Source organism: Hypanus sabinus, chromosome 21 (genome assembly GCF_030144855.1).
Source record: "Hypanus sabinus isolate sHypSab1 chromosome 21, sHypSab1.hap1, whole genome shotgun sequence".
Taxonomy (NCBI): domain Eukaryota; kingdom Metazoa; phylum Chordata; class Chondrichthyes; order Myliobatiformes; family Dasyatidae; genus Hypanus; species Hypanus sabinus.
The window spans coordinates 26,098,818-26,119,087 of record NC_082726.1 but is presented as its reverse complement, the minus strand read 5'-3'; the positions used below and the strand labels follow the sequence as shown (position 1 = coordinate 26,119,087).

Sequence of the window (20,270 nt, the reverse complement as noted above, 5' to 3'; positions counted from 1 at the left end):
ATTGTTGATGTTGATGACGGGGGGCGGGGGGGGGCAGGGGGCTGTTCAACGCCTTGGCCCATCACGTTGGTCTTCTTCAGACTAATGATTAGGCTGAATTCCTGGCAGGCTCTTGAGAGGTTGTCCATAAGTCGCTGCAGTTGCTCTTCCGAGTGTGTCGCCAACGCTGCGTCGTCTGCAAATAGCATGTCTCTGATGAGTACTTCACGGACCTTGGATTTTGCCCTCAGCCGGGACAGACTGAGCAGCCTTCCGTCCGATCTGGTATGAAGGTAAACTCCATCGGTTGAAGTTCCAAACGCATGTTTCAGCATGACTGCGAAGAAGATGCCGAATAGGGTGGGAGCAAGCACACAGCCCTGCTTCACACCGCTGCAGATGTTGAAAGCCTCTGAAGAAGAGCCGTCAAATGTACTCACAAGTATACTTGTGTACTCACAAGTATAATATTGCATACACAGGATTAATTGTCCCTTTAGACAAGTTCTATTTTTAAATCCTTGAACATTTTCGAAGAGTTCTAGACATGCTGATTAGAATGAGAGGGGGGTTGGCATTGAGGAACGGAGAGTCTTGTATTTGTTTCTATGCATTCAGAACAGTACTGATGGAATTTGGAACCTAGAAATGCTGTAACTAGGGGAACAGCTGGAAACAAATACATTTCTGCACCAGTAAGCTTTCTGGCAGCTTTAAGGAACCTTTTGATTTTGGTAATTTGGCAATTACACTTGCCTAGAATTGCAAAACATTACAGTCTCTGCTGAAGTCAAATAGTAAATAAGCTTCTTCTAAATATTCAGTACAGTTTGGGAAAATGAAAAGAAGAATAAAATAGCATATCTCATATTTAATCAAATCAGCGATTTGAGGTAGGTATAAATCTCATACAAAAAGTAAATGATACAGTACATGGTACCCATTACTGATTTTGGTCTTGATTTGTTTCATCTTCCACTGATGATAGATTATTATTGAGAGCTGGGAAAGGTTGATCCCATAACTCAGTATACACCCAGTGGCCAGCTTATTAAGTATACCTGTACACCTGCTCAAGAATGCAATTATCTAATCAGCCAATCGTGGCAGCAATTCAATGCATAAAAGCATGCAGGCATGGTCAAGAGGTTCAAATGTCATTCAGACCAAATATCAGAACAGGAAAGAAATATGATCTAAGTGACTGACTGAGGAATGATTGTTGGTGCCAGATGGGGTGGTGTGACTATCTCAGTAACAGCTGATCTCCCGGGATTTTCACGCACAACAGTCTCTAGAGAATGGTGTGAGAAACAAAACCAACAAAAAATCCAGTGAGTGTGAATTCTGTGGGCAAAATCAGCTGGATAAAGATGGGGGCTCAGACGACATTGGTCAAGCTGACGGGAAGGCAATGGTAATTCTAATAGCCACACATTGCAACAGTAGTGTGCAGAAGAGCATCTTTGAATGCACAACACGTCAAACCATGAAGTGGTTGGGCTACAGCAGCAGGAGACCATGAACATACAGAAAAACACTTAGTGGCCACTTTATGAGTTACCTCTGAAATCCGATAAAGTGGTCACTGAGTTATGTTTTACAAACTCATTGTTTACACTCATTAATGGAATGTTGGTATCACAGACGAATTTGGCAGTTATTGCCCCTTCCCTATCTTTCTGTACCTAGTTGTTCACTAGGCCATTTCAGAGAATAGTTTATAGCATTCACTTATACAGTCGGCCTTCCTTATCCACAGAGAATTGGTTTCAGAACCACCCACAGATGCTCAAGTCGGTGGACTTTAGGAACTGGCAGAGCTCCGGAGCTTATTTAACCTGTCTCAGTGCTGTGGACTTTAGGACCCAGCGGAGCACCAGAGCTTCTTTAACCTGTCTCAGTGCGACGAAAGCTACAATTATTACTAAGCAACACAGTGGTTTAATTATCGGAATTTATATGGTTCTTAAGTGTTTTATATGCATAGAAAGATAAAATATATACTATATATTAAGACAAACGTTTGACTAACTGACGCTAAATAATACCAGATGTATCTGTTCCATCTTAGAGAACTTCTGGGTTTTTTTTGGATTCCTGATCCGCGGCAACCGATGCACATCTTCCTGTATACTTTGTCATCTTCAACCCATTTAAGATTTCCAGCTAAGCTAATCCCATTTGCCTGCATTTGGCCCATGTTCTTCCAAACCTTTTCATCCATACACCTGTCCAAGTGTTTAAATGTTGTTGTTGTATTCAACTCAACCACTTCCCCTGATAGCTCACTGTCCACTCTATGAGTGAAAATGTTTTCCCATAGCTTCCCTTTAAATCTTACCCCTCTCAGTTAAAACCTATGCCTTTTTCATACTCTACCTTAGGACAAAGAGTGTGCTTTCACCCTGTCTATGCCTTTATGATTTTGTGAACCTGTTTAAGATCACCACTCGTTTTCCACAATCCAATGAATAAAGTTCTGGTCTACTCCTCCGTAATCTCTCCGTAATCAATGCCAGAAGTCCTCATGATTATTTCCTGTACACTTCTCACTAATGTCATGTTCCCTATAGAAGGGGGACCAAAATTGAACACAGTATTATAAATGTGGCTCCACCAATATTTTGTATATCTGCAACAGAACTTTTATATCTTAAATAGCTTTTCCTTTATCATTTTGAGACTCCTGGTTCTCAGCTTGAAGGTCACCTGGGACATCCTTCCAGTATCAAATCTGTCCATTCCCATAAGCATTTTGCAGCTGTCCATGAGATCCCCCTTTATTCTTCTAAACTCTAGTAAATGCAAGTCTTATCGACCCAATCTCTATTCATATTCAGTCTCTGTTCTTTTTTCTCACAGAAAGTGCTGGATGTGTTGTGCACCCTGTCAGAGTGGTGGTGGTGATAGATGCTTATTGGACATTTAAGAAACTCTTAGATAGGCACAAGGATGGAGAGCTATGTAGTAAGGAAAGTTGAGATTGATGTTCGAGAAGGTTAAATGGTCGTCACAATATTGTGAGCCAAAGGGCCTGTACTGTGCTGTACTGTTCTATTTTTTTGTATATCAATACCATAATTGCCAGGATTAGCTGGCTGAACTTTACTGAACTTTCTGTAGAGCAAGAACATCCTTCCTCTGATAAAAAGATCAACACTGTACAGAATACTCAAAATGTGGTCTCACTAAGGCCATGCACACTTCCAGAAAGACATCCTTGCCCAATTTCTCTTGCTATAAAGGCCAGAGAACAATCTTCTGCACTGTTTATTTAACTACAGCAGTTGGCGGACAAGGACACCCAAGTCTCGCTGCACCTCCCCCTTCAATTCATTGTTGTTGCCACCAAAGTGAATGACCTCACATTTATCCACATTATTCTGTCCTGCCTTGTGTATCTGCCCACTCTCTTAGTCTGTCCTATCTAACCCAACCTGGAGCTTCTCGACGTCATCTTCCAGACTCACCTTGCCATCCAGTCTCATCTCATTTATTTGACAAAAGCATATTAAATCATTAATGTTTATTGTTAATAGCAATTATTTGGATGATGGAATTGATGATTTTGTAGCCAAGTTTGGAGATTATTCCACGATAGATGTGAGGGGGACAGGTAGCGTTGAGGAAGCAGGGAGTCAGCAGAAGGAATTAGACACATTAGGAGAATGGACAGTGAAGTGGCAGGTGGAATATTATGTAGGGAAGTGTATGGTCATGCACGTTGGTAGAAAGAATGAAGTTGAGTGGATTATTTTCTATACAGTGACCAAATTCATAAATCAAAATTGCATCTATGTTTGGGAGTCCTCATGCAGGATTTCCTAAAGGTTAACTTGCAGGTTGAGTTGGTGGTAAGGAATGTTAGCATTCATTTTGAGAAGACTAGAATATAAAAATGAGGATATAATACTGAGGCTTTTTAAGGTGCTGGTGAGGCTTTACTTGGAGTATTGTGAACAGTTTCGTGCCCCTTATCTAAGAAAGAATGTGCTGCTTTTAGGGATGTTTCAGAAGCAGTTCACAAGAATGTTCCCAGGAATGAAAGGATTAATATATGGGTAGCATTTGATGGCTCTGGGCCTGTACTCACTGGAGTTTAGATGAATGAGTGGGGACTCATTAAAACCTATTGAATATTTGAAAGGTTGAGATCGAGTGAACATGGAAAGAATGTTTCCTATTGTGGGGATGTTTAGGATCAGAGGGCACAGCCTAAGAATATAAGGTTGTTCCTTTAAAACAGATGAGGCAGAATTTCATTAACCAGAAGGTGGTAAATCCATGGATATAATTGCCACAGATGTCTGTGGAAGCCAAGTCATTGGGTATATTTGCAGCCAAGGTTGAGAGGTTCTTGATTAGGGAGGGTGTCAAAGGTTATGGGGAGAATGTAGGAGATTGGGGCTGAGAGGAATAATAAATCACCCATGAGAGCAGACCTGAAGATAAAACGGCCTATCTCTGCTCTTGTGTGTTATAATCTTTTGGTTTTAGGGTTGTTTATTGTCAATCAACTACCTCTCTATCCATGCACTGTAAGCACCTCCTCCTCAGTCCTATGTGCTTTAATTTTGCATACAATTCCCTAAACTGGGATATTATTCAAAGCTTTCTGAAAAGGTAAGTGCAGCATACCACTGGTTCTCATTCAGTATGTTATAATCCTCAAAAAAATGTTGGTAGAATTATCAAATGTGATATCCCTTTGATGATACCACACTGACTTTTTCTGACCACTGTCTTCTTTGTGTTCTACTTCTGCATTTTTTATAATGGATGATAAGACTTCCTCATCATGGATATCAGGTACACCAGTCTATTGACTCGTCACCTCCCTTCTTAATATTCTTACACGAGCTAAACTCCAAACCATTAGAACTCCACAGATCAAAGAATGTTGCAAAGTGATCACCAAGGTAGCCACTGTTTCTAGGTTTACTTCCTTGAGTACTCTAGGATGCAGGCTAGCAGGCTATGTCTCTGATCCCTTCAATTTCCCCGCTAATACATATTTATTTATTCTCTCTGTTTCAATAGACCTTCTGTTGCCCAACATTTCTGGGAAGTTAGTTATTTCCTCCTTTGTGAAGAGAGAATCAAAGAATGAATGTAATTGGACTGCTTTTTCTTTGTTCCCTATTATAAATATCCTTGACTCTCTTTGCAGAAATATCGAATCTTTTATAGTCAGTTCTGAACCTCTGTACAAGATTACTCATACTCTATTTTCCCTTTCCCAATCAATCTTTGTCCTCCATTGCTAAATTCTGAACTACTCCCAATTGTCAAGTTTGTTACTACTTTTGACTTTTTTTTCCCTTTTGAATCTAATAGTGTCATTAATTTCTTTTAAAAACCGTGGTTGAGCTACCTTTCCTGCTTCATTTTTGCACCTTTCAGAAATGTATATTGTAATTGATACATTTACTCTTTCAGACGTTTGTTTTGTCTGTCCACCATCAACCCTTTAAGTAACATTTCCTAATCTATTATTGCTAACTTGTGCTTTACACTTTAGTTTCGTGGAACATAGTACAGAACAGCAACATGCTCTTTGACCCACAATGTCTGCTCCAAACACAATGCTGAATTTAACTAACCTCTTCTGCCTTTTTTTGATTCATATCCCTCCACTCCCTACCTATTCACGTGTCTGTCTGAATAACACTCCTGGCAGTGTGTCTCGGGCACCCACCACTCTCCGTGTAAAAATGACTGACCCTTGCCACGGAGCTGCCTGATCTAGAGGACACGTCTTATGAAGATAGGTTGAACAAGCTGAGGCTTTTCTCTTTGGAGCAAAAGAGAATGAGAGATGACTTGATAGAGGTATACAAGATCATGAGAGGTATAGATCGAATGGATAGCCAGAGACTATACATTCGGGCATAATTCTAGGGTGATTTCAGGAAAGTACAGGGGGGGGGGCATGTCAGAAGTAAGTTTTACACAGAAAATGGTGAGTGCATAGAATGCCCTGCTAGGAGTGGTGGTAGAGGCAGATACATTAGGGGCATTTATGAAACTCCTAGAGAGGCATATGATGGTAGAAAAATAGAGGGCTATGTGGGAGAGGGAAGTTAGTTTGATCTTAGAGTAGGTTAAAGAGTCAGCACAATATTGTGAACTGAAGGGCCTGTTATGTTCTACATTCCTATGCATCCCTTTTAACATTTCTTCCTCTCACCTTAAAGCTGTGCTCTCTAGTAGTGACACTTCTATCGTGGGTAAAAGTTTCTGACTGCCAACTCTATCCATGCTTCTTCATTATTTTATAAACTTGCATCACATCTCCTCTCACCCTCTGAAGCTCCAGAAAAAGCAATCCAAGTTTGTCTAACTTCACCTTATACCTTATAGTCCAGGCAGCATTCTGGTAAATCTCTTCTGAACCCACTTCAAAGTTCCCACATCCTTTCTGCAACAGATCAACCAGAACTGTACACAATGCTTCAAGTGCAACCTGACCAAAGCTTTATTTATAAATGTGTTGTAACTTCTTGACTCTTATACTCTATGCCCCTAGTAATGGGCACAATGAGAGTGTTCATTAATCCTTTCCTGTTAAACAATCCCAGTCTGGCTCTACAGTTGGTTCCTCAACATATTGAACTAAAACTATCACAAGCCCATGTCAGAAATTCTACTTATACAGTATTAGTACAAATTTATTTTGTCCAATTGGTATGTAGATTGAAGTCACCTTTAATTACAGTTGTATCTTAATGCATACATCACTAATTTCAGTTTAATGGTTTCCTCCACATCACCACAATTGTTTGTGGTTTTGCATATAATCTACCAGCATGTTCTGCCTCATAATGTTCCTCTACACCTCCCATATAGATTGTCCATCAGGGTTTTTAACTTTAACACTATATTTTGCATTCTGCTATTGCTTTTTCCTTGTACTCCCTCAATATGCTGATGTGACGAAATGATAGCATGCAAAGCAAAATTTTTCACTGTTTCTCAGCACATGTGATAATGATAAACCAAGATACGTTTGAACAGGTAAATAGACGGGAGGCATATAGAGGACTTGGTCTTGGTGCAAGTTGATGGGACTAGGCAGAAGACCTGGTCAACATGGACTAGATGGGCCAAAGGTCCTGTTTCTGTACTGTGGTGCTCCTTGACTCTTTGTCAGAACCAGAATCAGGTTTATTAACACTGACATATATGATAAAAGTAGTTGTTTTGTGGCACCTGTACAGTGGAAGACATTAAAAAGTTACTACAAGTGGTAAATAAAAAATACTTGAAAAGAGGAAGAGTGAGGTAGTGTTCATTGACCATTCAGAAATCAGCATGACAATATTAAACCAATTTGTCAATTTAATTTCCTTCCTCACACTTACAAAATAAATTAACTTCCTTAGCTGATGTTGTGCGATTCAATCAATAGTCCAGACCTCTTGAAACTCATTCAGTAATATAGCCACTGTATATTGTGTCCCTAATCATGCAAATAATAAAATCATGAACTGTTGGGAATATGAAATAGATAGACATAGACATAATATATACCTATACCTATAATCTATACCTCTCATAATGTATAGACATAGTAAAGGATAGATTATGCTTTGGATAACATATGTTAGGATAGATCTGCTGGTTGTGGACAGAGTGGGAGTGTCAAGGTCATGGCCAAGTCCAGCAGAAGAGTTGGAGAGACAATTGAACCAGTTTACAATGAGGAGTGGAGGCGGCAGATTGAAGATGACATCAGAGGTTCCAAGTAACATCGGGAGCCTCATTTGATGTGAGGATGGGTAAGAGAAGGCGTGAAAGAAAACTAAAGCAAAGGCTGTCATCTCAGATAAAGGTCATGGACTGTGAATGGCTGATCCTCTTTGGTTTCAACTCTGACATTAAGACTCGGTTTACACTTCCTCAGAGCCGCTGATCACGAGAGCAAGTATTGAGTGAAAAAGCAGAGAAAGGTGACGAATGTTTGGCTCAGAGAAGGGCATGGTTGTTTCATGGAGGTTTAGTGAGTGCATTTATAATTGTACAACAATGTATGTTTTACTCCTTAGCTGAAGGTGTGGATGATCCAACACCGAAGTTTGAAATGAATTGCAGGAGATAAAGAAAAGCACTTTAGTCTAATGTTAATGTTAATATTCAGTTAGACTCAGAGCACTACATAGGTGGTCACAGAGTGGTTACAGGAAGCTAGTAAGGCCAGACTTAGAATATTATGTTCACTTTTGGTCACACTGCTATAGGAAAGAAAATATTATTAAACTGGAAAGAGGGCTGAAAGGATTCACAAGAATGTTTCCTGGATTTGAAAGACTGAGTCATAGGGAGGGGTTGGACAAGCTAGGTCATTTTTCTTTGGAGTGTAGGAGACCTTGCAGCCACAAAGACAACAAATTTCACAACATATGCCGGTAATATTAAACCTGATTCTGATTTTGAGGGGGTGATCTTACTAAGGTGCACACAATCATGAGAGTGAATGCACTCAGTATTTTCCCCAGGGTTGGTTGATGAAGAACTAGAGGGCATAGGTTTAAGGGAAGAGGGGAAAAATTGGAAGGCAACTTTTTACATAGAGACTATTTGAGGCAGTTAATACAACAATTTTGAAAAGACAATTGGGCAGGTACATGGAAAGGAAAGGTTTAGAAGGTTAAGAGCCAAACATAGGGAAATAGGACTAGTTTCTATGGGCACCATGGCTGGCATGGAACAATTGGGCCAAAGGGTCTGTCTTGGTGCTAGATTACTCTATAACACTAAGGTCATGTGCATTTGTTGTGATAGTTGGCTTTCAAATAAGATAAAGCATGATACAGGTCGACCTTCACTAATCTGGTACCATTGGGAACCGTGGAGTGCCGGATTAGTTAAAATGCTGAATTACAGCAGGATCTCATTAAGCAATAGCTAACCACCTCGTCATACCTTTAAAATATCATATAAATCAGTACAAGTTAGATAATAATGAAACAGAAATATTAAATGAGTGGGAAGTGAAATTTTAATAAAGTAATATACTGTACGGGTACAGATAAAATAAAGGGTACAGGTAAATGTACAGGAATTAACTTATACAGAACAGTTGAGCACTTCTGCTTCTAAAGTAAGATGTTTAATATACCTTCAGGCAAAGTTACGTGTCTGCAAGTGTGGGGTTGTCAGGATCATCAACATCTTCATCTTGAAAAATGAGTGAAGCATCAGAAACTGGCGCTGAAACTGGCACAGCAGTTTCTTCAAAAACTGTTGATGTTGGTGGCAGCACATCTGGGTGAGCAGAAGCAGAAGTCGGAGAAAGAAGGTCTTCTATACGCCACATTTCACATGACCAGGGATTCAGCGCTGGCCTCTTCCCTCTTCACTCGCAGTTACTGAGGGAAGCCTTGTTAGTTTCTTTTCCTCCACTTAGTAATATGCTTAAATTCAGTGGGTCGCCACATCTGATCTGAGGTCGTAGGCAGAAGAGAACGGAGCACCGGTGGGCGACACTGAAGGGCAGTATGCGACTGCCAGCAGGTGGGTGAGATGTCGGACTGACCCAGCGCGTGCCAGCTCCCCCGCCGCTAGTGGGTGAGACGGGCAGGTGCCAGGTGGCCATGCCTAACGCAAATGATATTAATAAGTGCAGGAAAACAGGCAGGAATTGTGTTTACAAGAGCACGCCAACATGTGAACAGATCTAGCACAACCAATTGGTACCGGTGGCCCAGGAAATTTGTAATTACGGTTGCACGGAAAATTTGAAGTCAGTGCTGGATTATTGAAGGAACAGGTAGATACATGTTACAGGTAGTCAGATTAGTGAAGATTGACTGTACCAACAACAGGAACCACGTGACAGTTTCCTTGATTATAGGGGCTCAGCCAAAATCAACAATTAGATCTAACAACTAATATGCATAAACTACATGACAAAACACAGATACTGAATATTGTATTGGTCATTCAGAACATCAGATCTCTGACAAGCCCTTTTCAATTACCCCATATCCCTATAAATATTGCTCCAAGGGGGATATTAGAGGAAGGTTTTTTTCTCAGAGAGTGATTGGTGGGTGGAATGCACTGCTTGAGTCTGTGGTGGAGGCAGACATACTAGTGAAATTTAAGAGACTACTAGACAGGTATATGGAGGAATTTAAGTTCGAGGGATATACGGAAGGCAGGGTTTAAAGGTCGACGCAACATTGTGGGCCAAAGGGCCTGTACTGTGCTGTACTATTCTATGTTCAATATCAACTATTCAAATCTAGTTACATTCAAATTTCTAGCCACATGTTGCATATGCTTTCTTCCTTATATCTTCTGACTCCTTTACCTGAAATGCATGCACTCTGATTATTCAGCTTCATCCACTGGAAACCTATTCTGTTTATTTTCTACAAAGAAGGAAAAGGGTAGTGGGCGTATGGAGCACTCTCACCTACAGATTCCCCTCTAACACACACCCATACATGATGAATACAAGCCTCTCCACCATCAGTAGTAACTACTGGAAGCACTGCCTCAAGAAGGCAACATCCATCATCAAAGACCCCTATCATCCAGGCTGTGCCACCCTCTCATAGCTGCCATCAGGTAGGAGGTACAGAACCCTGAAGTTCCACATCACTAGATTCAAGCATAGCTACTTCCCTTCAACCATTCAGAAACAACTAGCAGAATCCTAATCACTATAGTTTAGCCACTTTGATCACTTTACATTAAAATGGACTAATTTTGTTCCAATTGTGATCTTTCTAAGAAAAGTTGTGTAAAATTTGTTTAATTTGTGTTTTTCTTGTGAAAGCTCCTGATGTGATATAATGCACGTGCAATGTTGCTGCAAGAAAGCTTTTCGTTGAATCTGCATACATGTACATCTGGACATGACAATAAACTCAACATTGACCTTCCAAGCAGATCACCTTTCCTTATCATTGCTAGTCTAACTCCTGGATCTCCCTATGCAAGGACATTATTGGATCACCTTCAACACACAAACCACAGTCGATCAGGAAGACAGTTCACCACCACTACCTTAGGGAGAGGTAATAAATGCTGGCCTTGCTAACAACACGTTGCATGAAATAAGTAAATATTTTTTAGAAACAGAAATTTTTTACAAAACAGTGTAGGCTTTGGTGAGGAAGTGATCAGTACTTCCTGTTGGAATTCCTTCATTTCATAAATTTCATAAATTTCATAAATACATTTAAATTCCTTAGAGCTATCACATCAAAAAATCTGTCCTGGGACCAGCACATGAGTGCCATCACAAAGAAGGTATGACAGCATCTCTACTTTCTTGGAAGTTTGCATAAATTTGGCATGTCATCCAAAACTTTGACAAACTATTTTAGATGCACAGTAGGGAGAACCCTAACTGGTTGCACCATGCCCTGGTATGGAGACACCAATGCCCAGGAACGGAAAAGTGTAAAGATTGTGGTGGATACAGCTCATTCTATCACAGGAAAAGCCCTCCCCACCAATGGAGCACATCTGCAAGGAGCATTGCCACAAAAAGCAGCAACCATCTTCAAGGATCCCCACATTTCGGGCCATGCTGTCTTCTAGCTTTTACCTTTGGGCATGTTGTATATTTAATACTTAAGGAATTGAGTAATATTATAAATATATTGTTTGATTAAGCATTCTTTGCTGTTTCAATAATTCATGTAAAAGTATGTGAATGGCATACATCATCAGACCACCACATCGTAAGTGTGTGTCTCGCCAAATTCAAAACAAAAGTAAACACAACTCTTGGCTTTGTGTTTTTTATTCAATTAGTTTTATGTTTTGGAGTTACAAACTATAGCTGTGGCAACGATTAAGTTTTAAACAACCTGAGATGACAACCTACCTGTTGAAGAATAGCAAGATGTTCAAGCAAAAAAGAGCAGTGCAAAATTGTCAAGCTAAAAAAAAAAACAGCACAGCACATGCTTTTTTGGGAAGGGACAGAGATGGATATATTAAAAAAAAGGCAGAAAAATGGACAAATTCATGGGTTCATAATCAATGAGTACCAAGTGATAATAATCATAAATAAAAAAGCAGTATGATAGATACATTGGACTGCACAAGAGATAACTATATTGTACACTGAGAGAATTGAGCAGTTTTTAAAGCAAATGAAATAGCCAATGAAAAGCAAGTGCCAGATTTACTGAGTGCATTGGATTTAAAAGGATACAATTTGCTTAGAAGTTTAACTGATTCCACCAAACCAACCGAAATTAACTTTGCTGATATTGTGAAAGTAATGTGGGAACACTTTAGAACTGAAAGAATTGTTGCTTGCTGAATGCTTTAGGTCTCCCAGCCAGAACCAAAAGGAAGGGGAAATCCATTTCAGCGTATGTGGCTGAATTGAAGGAGTTGCCTGAGCATTGTCAATTCAATGATGAGTTTAATGATGCACTGAGAGATCATTTGGTTTGTGGAATCTTACAAGAAGGCATTCAAGTGTAGCTCCTAACCGAGGCACAACTTGCTTTTAAAAGAGCAGTTGAAACTGCTCTATCAATGGAAACAGCAGACAGAGACGCAATTGAGTTGAAGTCAGGAATAAAAGTGTGCATGAACAAATTTGAAACATTTAAACAGAAACTGGCCTGGCCAGGCAAATTGTGTTACTATCCTGGCAGGGGCTCACATGCAGATTATGCAGATTTAAAGGTCAACCTTGCAGAAAATGCATACAAAGAGCCTATTGGGCAGATAAAAATAAATGGACTGTACAAGGAAGAGAAAAAACTAAAAAGTCAAATTGCAGTTTCAAAATTAGCACTAATTTGCATGCTGTTGATGAAAACATCTTTTAATGATGAGAGTGACATAGGACTGAATAGATTTGAGATTTACAATGTGAAAACTAACAATAGACAAGCAATATGACTTACACCAGAAGTGAATGGCAAATTGATTAAAATGGAGTTGGACACCGACTCAGCTATTTCAGTCATTCCACAAAATGAATTTGAACAGCATTTCAGAGATATTAAACTGAAGCCTGCAGATATCCAACTAAGAATTTATACTGGAGAAAAGATAACTCTTGTGGGAATGAGAATCGTACCAGTGAAATGCAAGAACCAACAAGCCACGTTGGGTTAGTATTTGGTAAAAACAGGAGGGCTAGCATTGTGGGGCATGATCGGCTGAGGCAACAACACGATTGGAGATCCTTCCAACATTTGCATGCCAAATCCCCTGCAATCGAATCAACTGAAAGTAATTTAAGAAGGATACTGATAATGCCATAGCAGTATTCAAGGGTGATCATGAGCTGAATTCTTTAAACCAAGCTTCACTTACTATGCTCACATCATTGATACATCAGAATTACACAAATGGGCAGGCAAAATTCAAGAGTGATAGATGCCCCAGGGCCAAAGGATGTGTCACAGTTGGAGACCTGTTTTGGATTTGTCAATAATTATAACAGCTTCTCAGCAAACATCATTACTGTGCCCCACCCACTACAGATCTGGAAGAAATGGCAATGGACAAAACGGGATGAGTTGGTTTTCCAAAAGGCAAAGGAAATGGTAACATCAGGCACCGTACTCATCCATTATGATCGACACCATCCAGTGAATTTTCCCTGTGATACCTCACCTTATGGTACAGGTGCAGTTGGGTCACATGTTATGAGTGATAGAAGTGAACACCCCATAGCCTTTGCATCATGTTCCCCTACTATTGCAAAGATAAATTACACATATATTGACAGAGAAGCCTTCAGTCTGGTTGGGGTATAAAATGTTTCAACTAGATTTTGTGTGGGAGAGAGTTTACCCTCATTATTGATCATCAACCACTAGTGTTCATTTTCAACCCACAGAAGGGTGTTCTAATAACAGCAGCACATACACCGAGATGGGTTCCGTTTCTTGGGGGACACAATTATAAGATCAAATTCAAGAGAATGACCAATCATGGAAATGCTAATGGATTATCCAGTTTACCCTTAGAAAAGGAAATACCTGAAAAATTTACACATCTTGACATATTCTCTAATGCAAATCGAAAATCTCTCTAGTACGTCAGAGATGATTCAGCAGACAGCCAGAAAAAATCCCACACTGTCTTAGATCTACATGGCCACCCAGATTGACCAGAGGGTACAGTAGAGACTCCATTTCCCCCATTTTACCAGCTCTGGGATGCAATTGCCCTTGGTAGAGTTTGTCTCGTGGGGATTGAGTGTTGTACCATCCAAGCTGAGAGCTACTGTGTTGAAGGAGCATATATATAGCTAGGATGCCCAAGACTTTTGCACAGTACTGTATTTGTCAACGTGGAGCAGAGAGTGAGTTTGTATATCTGGTGTGAGCTAAGGATGCTGGGAATTGTGAGAATTGAATGCCATGGGAGGGGTGTGGGACAGGAGGCAGAGACAAAGTGCCAGGGGTGGGGGTGTTGGTAGCACGAGTACAAACACACCTGGCCCTGAGACACTAGGCAAGGTAATTTGATTCCAAATAATTGGTTTATTATCATTACAGGATGTCTCTCTGGTGCTTCCTGCTCCCTCTCCTCTTTGTTCCCCTTTTTCCAACCATGATTCCCCTCTTCCTGCTCCCTTTCCACTCTCATTCCACAATAGAGACCCATATCAGAAGCAGGTTTATCATCACTCATATATGATATGAATTTTTTTGCAGCAGCAGTACAGTGCAATACATAATATTACTACAAAAGTTACTGTTACTTTTACTGTGCAAAAGTTTTAGATACCTGAGCTATATATATGTGTCTAAGACTTTTGTACAGTACTGTGCATGTCAGTCATCGAGGCATATTCAAAAGGAAAGCATTGACTCAAAGCTTTGTCTGCTGGCCTGGGATAGATGAGCAGATTGAGCAGCTTGCCATGCACAGTTCAAGATGCCGGCATGTCCAGAAGAAAGGTATTCAGAGCTGTAGTCACTTCCTGCAGTCCCGGAGTCAATCGCCATGGAGCAAGCTCTAGAACCTGAGATTGTTGCACAGCCATAAATCTGACCTGCCAAGATAGTGACCCCTCTTGCCAGGAAGAACGTTATCCCACAAGAGTAAGAAATTTGCCTCAGCCATTAAATCTTTAGGCCTGCATTGGGCAATTTAAAATCTACAATGCTGTGAATGTCTATATAGTAGATATATTTTATAGTGTACTGTATATATAAATTTGAGATTCATTCTACGTTGATTTGGAGTGTTGTGTATTTAATATTTCAGTATTTGAATAATGTAAACACATTGTTTGAATAAGCTTTCTTTGAATAATTCATTATTGGTTACATGTAAAAGTACATGAATGGCATATGTCATCACGTCACCACATTATAAGTGCATGTCTCACTAGATTAAAAGTGAAACTAAAACACATATCTCCAATTCTCCGTGTTTTTTATTCAAGTAGTTTTTTGTTTTGGAGTTACAAAACATCACAGGGCAGTGTTACAGGAGATTTGGATTGCACAGCACCAGATTCAGGGACAGTTATTACTCTACAACCATCAGGCTCCTGAAACAGAGTGGATAACTTCACTCTCCTCAACTCTGAACTGATTCCTCAACCTATGGAGTCACGTCCAAGGAGTCTATTTGAACAATTTGACTTTTACACATTTTTGCTTCTCAGTCTTTGTTTATGTATAGTTTTATTTCTTTAGTTTTTTGCAAATGCCTGTAAGAAAATGAATCTCAAGGTAGTGTACGGTGGTATACATATTTTGATAATAAATTTACTTTGACTTTGAAACACTCACATGGTTGCCACACTGCATCAGTAATGTATGAATCCCAGACTTAGGATGGTGAAAGTGTGCCAGTTGAGTGCACAACTTTATCCAAAACTGTGTTGAGCTTCTTGTCAGTTGGGTGCTAACTCATGAGGATGATGTATAGGATTATCAGTGACATTTGGTTCTTAGATTTTGACAAAATACTTAATGCCAAATTAGAAACTCATTGCTATGGCACACATGTGTTAAGTAAATGAATAAGGCAAGATTGCTAAGTGCCTACTGAAGCCACTAGTACACACTGATGACAAATAGTTTGCATTGCTTGCATTACAAACAATCATGTTAAATTCATTGTATAGACCAGGGGTCAGCAACCCGCGGCTCTTTCATCTCTGTGATGCGGCTCCCTGTGGCTTTGGAAAATAAATGATGAGTATTTAATTAAAATGTATTTTATGTTAGTTTGTTAGTTTTTGAAATGTAATTCTAAATTTGAAGATTATGGTGATCTTGTACAATCTAAATAAAACGTGTTTTTTGTCGCTATTATACGTCACCACTACCAATGCCTGACACCCGCCAGTGCGCGATTTCTTTAATTTTTCGATCCAAGGTAGGCGAACTATGGAGAATTCTAAAAAAGGAAAAGTGACTGAAGAAAACAGAACTTTTAATGATAAGTGGGCAGATTCATTTGCTTTCAGTGCTGACGAGACTGGTTTACTGGTATGCTTAGCAAACTAGCAAACAACAAAAAGTCAAAAGTCACAAGACATTTCCAGAATAAACACACAGCCTTTGCTCAAAGATATCCAGATGGAGATGAAAGAAAAAAAGCCATTTCGGAACTGATGCGGAAGGTTGAGCTGAGCAAAAATCATTTCAAGAAGTGGATGAAGTCTGGAAAATCAACTACATATGCTAGATTTGTTGCCGCTCAGTAAATAGTCAGGCACGTGAAGCAGTTTACAGATGGTGAATATATAAAAGAATCTTTCATTAAGATTTCAGAACATCTATTCACGGACTTTAAAAACAAGAGTGAAATTGTGCAGAAAAACAGGAATATGCCCCTCTCTGCAAAGACTGTCAAAGACAGAACCATAAAAATGGCAGAAGACATCACAAGACAGCAAATTAAAGACATCAATTCAGCTGTGGCCTACTTGATTGCCTGTGATGAGTCTAAAGACAAAGGTGATATTGAACAAATAGCACTGTTCTGCCGGTATGTAAACTCTGCCTGGCCACAGGAAGAAATGATTGAGTTGATACCTCTAAAAGGCCAAACACAGGGGGAGGACATCTATGAAGCTGTCTTGAATTGTTTAAGAGCCAAAGTAATAAAGACCACCCACCTGGTGTCAGTAGCTACTGATGGGGCATCAAGTATGACAGGAGCGTACAAGGGATTTGTGGCTTTACTGCAGAAGTCGCTGGGCAGAAAGCTGCTGACTTTTCACTGCATCTTGCACCAAGAGGCTTTGTGCACTCAAACATTTCCTCCAGAATGCACAGGTAATGCTAATTGTCATTCAGATTGTCAATAAAATAATGGCAAAAAGTTTAAATCACCGTCAATTCAAAATGTTACTGGACGAGCTGGAAAGCACATATTCTGATCTCCTGCTGCACAACAATGTCCGGTGGCTGTCAAGAGGGGAGGTGCTGAAACGCTTTGTCGCGTGTCTGGAAGAAGTGAAAACTTTCCTGGGCAGTAAAGGGCTCACCTTTCCTGAGCTGGAACAGCCAGAGTGGCTGGAAAAGCTACACTTCATGGTAGACATGACAGCGCACCTGAACACACTGAACACAGCTCTTCAGGGGAAAGGACGCACAGCCCTACACATGTTGGAGGATGTTTTGGCATTCGAGCGCAAGTTGACAGTGCTTGCCAGAGATTTACAGAAAGGCACATTGTCTCACTTCCCCAATTTGAGAGAGTTCAAACAAGCTCACGACATGATAAATTCGGAGTATTTACATTCTGCAATCATCGCAATGCAAACATCGCTTGGGAAATGCTTCTGTGAGTTCAGAGAAGAAAAAAACACATTATCCTTCCCGGTCACTCCCCTAAGCATCGATCCATCCCTACTGAATACGACTGCATTGGCAGGTGTGAGTCAACCTGATCTTGAGATGGAACTGGCTGACATAGCCGACAAAGACATATGGGTGTCCAAGTTTAGACCTTGAAGATGTTACCCGTCAGAAGGCCGTTCTTGCTCAGAATCACAAATGGAGTGATATTGAAAACCTGCCCAAACTGGACAAACTTGTGTTCGAAACATAGAATGCTATCCCCGACATTTATGTAAACATTAAAAAGTATGCACTTGGAGTCCTGTCGATCTTTGGATCCACATATGTATGTGAGCAGGTGTTCTCCAACATGAACTTTATTAAAAACAAACATCGCGCACGCCTCACAGATGACAGCTTGCGATCCTGTGTAAAGATGAAGGTGACGTCATACAGCCCTGATGTGCAGACGCTGTGTGCTGAGGTCCAGGAGCAGAAATCCCATTAACCAAGAATGATAAGTATTTTAATTGCCTATTATTTTACGTATATTCAAGTTTTTTTTTTCATTTTTCAGTGAAATAGTACTTTTATTTTCAGGTTGACAGCTGGCTGATGCTATTTTTGGTTTGCTGCTGGCGGACAATTTAAGTTCGGCATTTTTCATAAATACAAGAAGGACTCAAATAGATTGAGAATTTTACTTAAAAGTAACCTTCAACCCAAAGTCTTTTTTTCGGAGTTCAAAATGTTTTTGTTGCATGCAGAAATGTAATTTTGTTTTCTCTGCAGGAGTTCATCGATTTCATAAATGCAACACATTATAGTTTGTTTATACATAGCATAAACGCAAAAAAAATGTTGTATGCAGTGTTATTTCATTTTAAATGTCAAACGGGTTTTGTGGCTCCCAGTGTTTTCTTTTCTGTCGGAAACAGGTCCAAATGGTTCTTTCAGTGGTAAAGGTTGCCGACCCCTGGTATAGACAAAGCCTGGGAACAGAAAAGGTAACTGAGAAAGCTAGTATTAACCAGACAACTGAGATCTGCTGTGATGTGATTTAAAGTAGATCAGTCTTTTCTGGTAATAAGTGATTTTGAGACATTAACGTCTCTCGCAGATATATCCCGGTATAGTAAAGTGCTACACTACTGTGCAATGAGGAAAGGTGTACCATGTGTTAAAGTTCAGGAATGTAATTGACTGCTTTAAATTTTTTTTTGGTGTTTGCTTCCAACTGTTCCCAACAGAACCCAGTTCAAAAGAACTTTCAGCCTCTTCCCAGTTATTCAGCATCCCCTCCTCACTCCCAACTAACTCTTCAGTCAATTATATTTCTGAACTTTAGCGCATGGTACACCTTTCCCCTTGTATGGGATTTTTGCACTTTACTACACCAGCTGTAAGATCAGGGTTCAATTCCCACGTTGTCTGTTTGGACGTTCTCCCTGTGATTGCATGTGTTTCCTCCGGGTGCTCCAATTTCCTCCCACATTCCAAAGATATATGGGTTAGCATTAGTGAGTTGTGGGACTGCTATGTTGGCACCAGAAGCATGATGAAACTTGCCGGGTTCCCACAGCACAACGCAAACTGTGTTGGTTATTGACACACATATTTCACTATATGTTTCGATGTGCATGTGCCAAAGAAAACTAATCTTAATCTTGCAACTCTCCACTGCCAATTCTAGTTCCAACTCTCCCTATGGACCTCCTCACTGAAATCTTGTCAGAGGTGCTAACAAGCTCAGAGCCTGTTGTTTTTCATAGTACACAGACTGGGACTTAGAAAACAACTGAGGGAATCCTGCACTAGGCAGGATTAGCTGCCGTTCTGTTCTGGTATTAGCTGCCGTTTTTGCCTACTTAATACTCTGAATGCCAAATCCCAAATCATTTTTGGAGTGGCTGGTTCCAATATCGATGTCAAGCTTCTTTCATTGTTAATCCTGTTTTGTTTTTCACTCTTCACTCTCCAAGTATACTGAAATTAACATTTAAGTACATTGGAGTAGACTATAAGACCCATTGTATAACAGTGATTTGGTATTCTAAACTGGTTAATGTTTCTAGAACCTAACTTTCATCACTTTAGGAAAAAAAGCTGAGATTATTGTCATCTTCACAAGTACATGTGCAATGAAAAGCTTACTTTCAGCAGCATCACAGGCACGTGGTATCATATAAACAGCAGTAAAACAACAAATTAAACATAAATTCTACACTATTTACACAAGAAATGACAATTAGAATTAAAATAATTGTCTTCTATTTTCGTTCAAAGTGATCCAAGTTGCTACACTAAGGTAGTGATTCAGGTTGAGCTGCCTGGTTCAGAAACTGAATGGTTGAAGGGAAGTAGCTGTTCTTTTATCTGGTGGTGTGGGACTTCGGACTTCAGACTTCTGGAGCTCCTGTCCAATGGTAGTTATGAGAAGATGGTCTGACCCAGATGGTGATGATCTTTGATGATGGATGTTGCCTATATGAAACAGCTCCTCGTGTAGATATTACCAGTGGTGTGGAGGGGTGTGCC

At 40.0% G+C, this 20,270-nt stretch overlaps 1 protein-coding gene across 1 annotated transcript in view; it reads left to right on the top strand.

The window, feature by feature from the left end:
* The window catches only part of LOC132379252 (dual oxidase 2-like), a 134,090-nt gene that overhangs the window by 47 nt on the left and 113,773 nt on the right, over nt 1–20,270 (top strand). Inside the window, exon 2 of the mRNA XM_059946955.1 lies at nt 3,522–3,598. Within this exon, the coding sequence (XP_059802938.1) occupies nt 3,522–3,598 (77 nt within the window). The remainder of the gene's footprint in view (nt 1–3,521; nt 3,599–20,270) is intronic.